Raw genomic sequence first — 9,093 nt, forward strand, 5'->3', positions numbered from 1 at the left:
GTGAGTACTTTTGGTACCTTTATCATATTTTGATATTGCTATACTTTTATATGTAACTATTGAATGCAGGACTACATGTAACATAGAGTTTTTCTATACTGTTGTATAGCTACTTTTACTTATGTGTACGTTTTTTTACTATCACTTTAGGAGTACTAATTTCACCACTTTTCTTTAGACCTGAAACTCCACATATCACAATGAAGTCTGTTAACAGGGAGCTAAATAGCGATTACTGACCTCAGACTTTTAAAATGGTTGCCCTTATCTTTACCCCTCGTAGGTTTTATTAATTCTGACAAAGTCTGTGACAAGGAATTCATCATCCGGAGAGCTGCGACCAACAGAGTTCTCAACGTGCTGCGACACTGGATTTCCAAGCACTCTCAGGTGAGTCCACAAGAACAAAAAGCCTTTACATGCGTCCAAAAGATCCAAACACTTTGAGCCAGCCCACCTGAAAGAGTCTGTTGTTGTGTCTGTTATCATTGCCATCGGGCCTACCCCCCTCTGTGTGTGTGTCCTCACCTGTCAGTATTTCCCCGATGGAGGTGCTCTTTGCTCTGCGTGTCCTCCTCCCACCCATGAGGCGAGCAGAAAGGTCAACCTCCTCCCCTGGGACACTAAAACAACTATCACTTTCTGTCAAGATTATATAAGATGCTATTTTTGTACCTGCATGTTTGTGGCCTGAAATGTGAACATTTATAATGTATTAAGTGGTCCTTTTAATAAACACAGTTCTGGGTCCATGTGGGCAATATCAGTCTGTGTGCTATGACCTTAAGTTTCACCACAGAAGTTCACTTTGTAAAGAAACAAAACCATTTACTTAGAAAAAAAGTAACTTCATTTTTTATCAAACTGCTAAACGCAACCACAGTTTTTTTAACGCAGCTCTTTCCCTTGCCAAATAAGTGTGAACATGATTTTAAGACTGTTAGTGATTTCTTTTTTTTCCTTTTCTTTTCTGTCTGGGATTAAGTAAAAATACACCAATAGATGTGAATTTCCCTCTAGAAGGCATCCTTCTCATGTCTGCTGCTACATTAAGAGGCAGTTGGGATTTGAATGCACTTTAATACAATGAAATCAGTTTGATGTGCTTTTCAAAAGTGCCATGATTTTTCCTTGATTCTTGGAGACTCTAATTATTATATTTTTTGTTTTTTTGTTTGTTAGTTTGTTTTTGTTTTTTCTCTGGTTATAGTATACAGTGTACATTTTAGTTTTGCAGGACTCCCTGGCAGAGGAGATATTATATCTCAATGGGACTTTTATGGTTAAAATATTAAACTGTTTTCTAAAATATACTTTGAGTGTGTGTCATGTTGATTATAACGCAGATATGGTTACATTCAAGCAAAATGTCTTTGAATAATCATAACATGGATATCATAGACAACATTTTACATTGTTGACCTGAATCTGCTCAAGTAAGTCTTTCTGCAAACATGCAATACCCAAATATTATCTGTAGCTGTAACTTAGTAGTAAATCTGTATAAATGTGTTCTCCATCAGGACTTTGAAATGAACATTGAGCTGAAGATGGGGGTGATCAATCTGCTGGAGGAGGTGCTGCGAGACCCTGACCTGCTGCCTCAGGAGAGAAAAGCAACATCAAACATTTTAAGGTACAAAGTCAGCAAGGTGTTATAAAATTGAAAAAATTGCTTTTTTGTGATTCACGTATTATCTATCTATATATAATGCCAGCATAATGAAAAGAACATATATTAAAACTGAAGAAAATGTAGTGCAGTGCATCTGCAGTTTATGCGATGTGTCAATGTGCATAACAGTGTCTGTTTTGTTCTTCAGTGCACTTTCTCAAGAAGAACAAGATGATGCTCAGCTAAAGATAGAGGACATATTACAGATGGTCAGTATGAACACCTATTAGGAGCACAATGTATTAATATACTTAATCATAAGTGCATTTTAAGCAATTTTTGAAATAATTTATCTCCAGAAAAGCTGTCCCCTACTACACTTCATTGTGGTAAGAATAATGATAATGTATAATCATCAGAGGTGGGGGACTCGAGTCGCATATTTTTGGACTAGAGACAGTTACCGGAGCGCCAAGTAGGAAGTGGAGCACACAGGAGACAACCGTTTCATTGCAGACTGTAATGTTTATGTTGGGAAATGGCAGTGCATACATTATTTTAGATATATTTCTAACTCAGACTCTTATTCACTTCATGAAATTGCTATAGCACCAGGAGGCAGCGGGACGTGTATCTCCGCCTCTGAGAAGTGCAGCACCAGCGCGCAAAGAGCTGTGCCTTTTACGCAACGCCTGCACTGTGTTTACTTTCATGAGAACGGCTAAAGAGTGACCGCAGGCTGCTACGTTTTAACCACGCACACCTCTACACACATCGAACTGCCCGATTAGTCCCCCTATTACTCGTTTTATGAAGGAGATGTGGAGATCACTAAGGAGCATGATGTGTGTGTGTTTGTGCTCTGCTCAGCTCTGCTCTGTGTGTGTGTGTTTGGTGAGTTTGTGTGTGTCCGACAACAGCATTTGTTTTCAAATGACCATGAACAGTAATTTACACACATCTGTCCAACTCCATATGTACAGTATATGTGGGTGTTCCCAAATGAAATAAATGTGTTTAATCTTAATGTCGCACTGTCTGCACACAAACACACATATCATGCGCCCTGGTACACTATTCCGGTGTATTAGCTTTGAGCACAGACGCAATTAGGAAAACAATGAGACATATGGGAGCACCTTAGACAGACCATAGAGAAATGCTGTGAACCTGCTGAAGGGGAGCCAGGGCAGGAGGCTTAACATGTTAATGTAACATATTTGTGTTGTACTCCTGTTTTCACTTTAGAGCCCTTTTAGTACTTATCGGGTTATCATTTCAGCGCCCCACTCTCCATCGCTGTTTATGTTGAAAATAAAACAAAACTTTTCATAACCACAATATTTTAACTGATTTAAATGCGGAAACTGGGGTTACTCATCAGAATTTAGTATGACTTGACTTGTGACTTGCTTGACCTGAGCAATGACTTTTCTTGCTTGACTCTCACCACAGTGACTTGGGACTTGCTTGAGACTTGTAGGTCAAGACTTGAGACTTGCTCATGACTTGCACATGTAGGACTTACTCCCACCTCTGATAATCATACAGTTAGCTGTAGTGTAGTTTCTTTGCATCGTGGTGAATTGAGTTATAGGTGCATTCCCAGTATGTGGAGGTAACGTAGTGTATTAGTACAGTAGTTATTCCAAACTACTATTAGGTCTGGACTACAAATAGTTTGTGTGTGTTCCAGGCCGAGAGTCCTAAAGCGGAGTGTTTTGAGTCCCTCTCAGCCATGGAGCTTGCAGAGCAGATCACAATGCTGGACCACATCGTGTTCAGGAGTATTCTCTACGAGTGAGTACATCATACAGAGAGTACAAACGTTTCTTAAAACAACATATTTCAAAAGGATAATTTTGTATGTTTGTATTTTACAGGTCTGTAATTTTTTCAAATCATATCCTCTAGGGTTATCTAGAAATAACTGTTATTTGATACTGCAATACTGGGCTCAGTTGGTAGTATACTATATTAGCCAGTTCACATCAGGTCATCTGAACATGATAATCTGATTAGATACATACGGAGAATACATTTTCCAATAGTAAATCAAATGTAATGACTAATTACATAAGAAATGTAATAAAAGCATATTTTATTGCTGTACTTGGTTGAGTTGGACATAATTTGAACTACTACTAAATAGTGTACAAGATTACGGAATATTTGTCTGATGATGTGTAGAGTTAACACATGTCAAACCAAAAATACAGTGTGTCTGACTGTACTGTGATCTGCAGGGAGTTCCTCGGTCAGGGCTGGATGAAGGTCGACAAAACAGAGAGGACTCCGTACATCATGAAGACCAGCCAGCATTTTAATGATGTAAGACTAAACAGGGTTTTTTCCTTTAAATTCTGCAAAATAACCAAAGGTATATTGACACAAAATTAAAGCAGCTATGTTGATATTTTATTTAGCATTTTAATATTTTTCAGCAAAAAATGATCTTTTTAAATTGGTTCCACTTTTTCAAATGTGAGTATTTGATGTTTTTGTTTGTTATATATCATGACATTTGAATATGTTCGTGGATCTCACTGTTGCATGTGTCAACTTTGATTTGAGGACATTTTAACAGCGATTTAGAAGGTTTGCTGAGATTTTAAAGCCAAATTCTTAAAAGGTTTAGTGAAATAATAATTTGCATATTAAAGGACAATTCATTTCGGCTTTTTTCTTTATTGTAATGCAGAAATTGAACAATTGTTGGCTTCTTTTTGTCAGTGAAATAGAAGTGTTCCTCTCACCCTCTGTCCTCAGATGAGTAACCTGGTGGCGTCTCAGATCATGGCCCACACTGACGTTGGCTCCCGAGCTAACTCCATAGAGAAGTGGCTGGCAGTGGCCGATATCTGCCGCTGCCTCAACAACTACAACGGCGTGCTGGAGATCACCTCGGCTCTGAACCGCAGCCCCATCTACAGGCTGAAGAAGACCTGGGCCAAAGTCTGCAAACAGGTTGGAACTATTTCATTGTTGTTTAAAAATAAACCTACTCTCTCTGCACAAAACCTTTATGATTTATTTGTGTTTTTAGACAAAGGCGCTCATGGACAGGCTGCAGAAGACTGTGTCAACGGAAGGACGGTTCAAGAATCTCAGAGAGACACTGAAAAAGTAAATATTGCTTATCAACCAGACATATTAGTGTCTGAATACAGTCCCTTTTTTTAATAACTTTTTCATGTTTGTGATGTGTGTGTAGCTGTAACCCTCCATGTGTCCCGTACCTGGGCATGTACCTCACTGACCTGGCTTTCATTGAGGAGGGAACACCCAACTTCACAGAGGAAGGCCTGGTTAACTTCTCCAAAATGAGGATGGTAAGGAATGCAATTATTTCCTTGCTCCTCTTCTTTTATAATCATTATTCAAGCCTTACCCTGAACAAAAGGCTTTACAAACTGTGTGTTTTATAATCAGTAATCGTTAGCTTGTGAGGCTAACAAGCTTACATACAGTAAGCCAAGGAGCACAGCATTAACTAAGTATTTTTAGTTTTAGTATTAGTTTGGGGGTCACATTGAAATACTTTGTTGTACACAGTGCTTATGTCTACGTCTCTCTGGGAGCAGAGACCTATTGTTTGAAAAATATATTTTGGATCGATTTAAAGGGTTCTTCTTAAAAAACAGACAGTGCCATTTTAAGGCAACTCGGTGACGCTTAAATGAGCTTAAAGCTAGCTGGCTAAAGTTGATTAAATCTGTCTGCTGCAACAACTGCAAAATTAAAGTTTGTGTGCTAGAAATAAGGAGCTGCTTTTGTGTACCACTGCTTAAAACAATAACGCTCAATTTTATTTATTTTATTTTATTAAAAAGGCATTACGATGTTAAATAGGTCGCAGTTATACACTGCGATCTTGACAGGCATAGCAAAAGCAATTAAGGGCTTAGCAAACAGTCCATTTCAGCTGTCTATTAACTCTCTACTTTTTCAGATTTCTCATATTATCCGGGAGATTCGTCAGTTTCAGCAAGCACCTTACAGGATAGAGCACCAGCCCAAGGTGAGTTTAATAAAATGCATTACTTATGAAACATAACATTTGTGTTTTTTGAACGAATAATACAAAATATTTTGTCTTTTCTGACTTCCTCCAGGTGACTCAGTTCCTCCTGGACAAGACACTAGTGATGGATGAAGATACCCTCTATGATCTCTCGCTGAAGATCGAACCCCGAGTACCCCCTGGCTAACTTCATTACACACAAACATATTCACTTCGACAAAATATACATCCATCTTTACAATATTAACTATAATTAAACACAACTTGAGTTTCTTTCTTAATGGCGGGGGTCGTTTCATAAAACACCCCGAGTTATTGTGCTAAGGAAACTCGGGAGAAAATGTGCCTTGTTGTGTAAATATCTGATGTGTATATTTAGTAAACAGAATGAACTGTATAACACACACAACTCTGCCATACAATCGTACAGTTATGACTGTAGAAACAACCATGTTAACTACTTAAACATGGCACTAGAAACTAACATGTTGCTGCTATCACATTGTAAATACTAAACAACCTGCCTCTGTAGTCTTGCACATAAACATTGTTCGATCATTTGTATGATAATGTCCAGATTAATCTGCTCAGTCCCCGGGTATCATTTTGTGAAGCATTTACACAGAATACATAAAAGTAACTTGATGATGTGTTCAAAGACATTCACTGGGAGCAAACAGTCCCTTGTTTGGCCACTTGGGGCAGCAGAACAAGCTGGAAACATGATTATGAATTGTTACTTCGAGCTCTGTTTTGGTCTCCACCAACACTTTAGAGGAATATCAGTTAAAAAGCTTCACTTTCCCAACAAGCTTTTCTTTAAATGTGTGTGTTTGCTACACAGTGTTTTTTATATAGAGATTAACCAAAAAATAGCTGCCCTCTACAGCAAGAAGCAAGGTCTATGAGAGCTGTAAGACTCAACCATATTTGTGAAGTTGCGGGATGTAGGCCTACTGTATTGCCCTTAACAATATTTTAATATTAATAATGCAATATTTCTCTGATGCACACACTGTACACTACCTAGTAAGCACCAAAAAGCAGACCAATAAACATACTTGCCAACCTTTAGACCTCAGAAATCGGGAGCATTTCAAAATGCAAAATGGGGGGGGGGGTGCTAGTGGATCGCCGGAGCTGTTAGATTAACATTAACATGCTTATTGTAGTTGTAACTAAGTGCACTGCCTTGCGATCTGTAGCACCGTCCTTGATGGAGCATATGTGTTGGCTGGACCTGTATTTTACAGGAAAGGAGTGAGCAGAGAGTAGTTGTCGATTCTTGTTCTGTTTTCTGTGAATATCTGCCTCACCCTCTCAAACTTTGAGTTGCGCGCGCTACTAAAGAGACGTGTTACCATGGAAACCAAACAATGGTGTAGCTGTATTAAAGTCCGAGTGGAAACAGTCGTGTGTAAATCTGATTTTGTCAGAAATCGGGAGAAATGCGGGAGAAATATGACCCCGGGAGGAAACCGGGAGAGGGCAATGAAATCGGGAGTCTCCCGCGAAAATCGGGAGGGTTGACAAGTATGCCAACAAAGTTAGCAGTACGCTGCTAACAAATTGTGGAGAGTTAAGAAGTTAAAGAGGAAGATATTTCGCTCATTATTTGGAGACCAGAAAAAGAACAAAAAAACAACCAAACAGAACAGTTATAATATATCGCGGTTGTGTTTGCAGCTTGTTGATTGGAAAGAAAAACTATTATTGCTGCTTAAAGATATATTTTTATTGAACAAAACGGCTTAAATTGAGTACAAAGAATAATTTGTAACACTGTAGTGTTTTAAGGCAGCTTGCATGTGGGGATAAAGTACTACCGGGGGGCCCTGTGGGTGTCACACTACCTGCAGTACCAACTGTGGCCACCTCTGTGATATTGCCTCTCAGGCCAGATCTGATCACAGTGAGAGCTGATTTCAGATCAAGGCCCCCACTGTATCATGTCAGTTTATATTAAGCTTTAATATTGCGTATACCAAAAAGATAAGTAATTAAATTGCCAGAGACCAAAATCCCCACAGTATTGGAGGCTCGAGGTGCACCGCTCTGGGGAATTTCCACTTGACCTGGTTGGTAGGTCAGCTTTCTGCATATGTCTGGAGTACAGTTAAAATATGTGTATCTTAAACTTACTGTCTCGCCTGTATCTTGGTGACGTTGAGCTCACAGGGGATGACGGAGCATTTTCTTATCATTGCTCATCCGTTAAGGTTTATATTGTTGCAGTTGCCACTTTATTGCATTTGCATTTTACAGCAAAACTCTTTGTAGTTTACACACATTCCAAATCTGAAAATGTACTGCAAATGTCATATTTATTCATATGTTTGACAATCAAAACCTGTTTCAAATCATATTTCTTCAGTTTTGTAATATTAGTGATTTTGTGCACAAATCTTTCTGATTTTGAATAATCACATTCCTGCTCTTGTCACCAGTATCAGCCTGAAAGGTTTCTTACATGATACAAAGCCCCGACAGTTACATTTTATTTTATGTGTACCATTTTCTTTTATAATTCCATGTCAATGTGATATTGAAATCATATTCATATGTTAAACCTTGTGGACTGTTTTAGTAAAATAGGAATAGCTTTGCACTATGGATTTCTTATGAATGTCAATAGACTCTAAACTTGTTTATAGCATGATTATAGCACAATGTCCTTTGTGTCCTTGGGATTACTGTTATCCTTATTATTGACTCTTACTGAGTTTTAGATTTATTCATTTATTTTGGCTATTTCCTGATGTCAGGAATCTTCAAAATATTCGCTGCGTTAGTATTGCTTTCTTACATTGCTGTATACTTTAAATTCAAAATTTTCTGTTGTATTTTTCCATGCATTCCTCGGTTTAATGTACAGATATTTACGCACAATAAAAGCAAAAAAAGCTAATTATGTTGTTACAAAGGTTTTTTATGGTGATTAAAGGGAGATATGGTTGGCGCTCATACTTGCCAACCTTTAGACCTCAGAAATCGGGAGCATTTCAAAATGCAAAATGGGGGGGGGGGGGGGGGGTGCTAGCGGATCGCCGGAGCTGTTAGATTAACATTAACATGCTTCTTGTAGTTGTAAGTGCACTGCCTTGCGGCCTGTAGCACCGTCCTTGATGGAGCATATGTGTGGGCTGGACCTGTATTTTACAGGAAAGGAGTGAGCAGAGAGTAGAGTAGTTGTCGATTCTTGTTCTGTTTTCTGTGAATATCTGCCTCACCCTCTCAGACTTTGAGTTGCGCGCGCTACTAAAGAGACGTGTTACCATGGAAACCAAACAATGGTGGAGCTGTATTAAAGTCCGAGTGGAAACAGTCGTGTGTGAATCTGATTTTGTCAGAAATCGGGAGAAATGCGGGAGAAATATGACCCCGGGAGGAAACCGGGAGAGGGCAATGAAATCGGGAGTCTCCCGCGAAAATCGGGAGGGTTGACAAGTATGTT

At 38.8% G+C, this 9,093-nt stretch overlaps 1 protein-coding gene across 4 annotated transcripts in view; it reads left to right on the forward strand.

Moving 5' to 3' along the window:
- rasgrf2a (Ras protein-specific guanine nucleotide-releasing factor 2a) overlaps nt 1-8,547 on the forward strand; it is a 30,353-nt gene extending 21,806 nt beyond the window's left edge. For 2 of the 4 annotated variants that reach the window (XM_079660682.1, XM_079660684.1), the window contains 11 exons: nt 284-390; nt 1,524-1,636; nt 1,824-1,884; nt 1,975-2,004; nt 3,312-3,415; nt 3,862-3,946; nt 4,385-4,582; nt 4,662-4,741; nt 4,830-4,947; nt 5,568-5,636; nt 5,731-8,547. In XM_079660682.1, coding sequence (XP_079516808.1) covers nt 284-390; nt 1,524-1,636; nt 1,824-1,884; nt 1,975-2,004; nt 3,312-3,415; nt 3,862-3,946; nt 4,385-4,582; nt 4,662-4,741; nt 4,830-4,947; nt 5,568-5,636; nt 5,731-5,826 — 1,061 coding nt within the window. In that variant the 3' untranslated portion in view covers nt 5,827-8,547. The remainder of the gene's footprint in view (nt 1-283; nt 391-1,523; nt 1,637-1,823; nt 1,885-1,974; nt 2,005-3,311; nt 3,416-3,861; nt 3,947-4,384; nt 4,583-4,661; nt 4,742-4,829; nt 4,948-5,567; nt 5,637-5,730) is intronic. The other 2 variants (XM_079660683.1, XM_079660685.1) reach the window with 1 other exon arrangement.
- The last annotated feature ends 546 nt before the right edge of the window (nt 8,548-9,093 follow it).

The sequence above is a fragment of the Notothenia rossii genome (genome assembly GCF_949606895.1).
Source record: "Notothenia rossii genome assembly, chromosome: 11".
Classification (NCBI taxonomy): domain Eukaryota; kingdom Metazoa; phylum Chordata; class Actinopteri; order Perciformes; family Nototheniidae; genus Notothenia; species Notothenia rossii.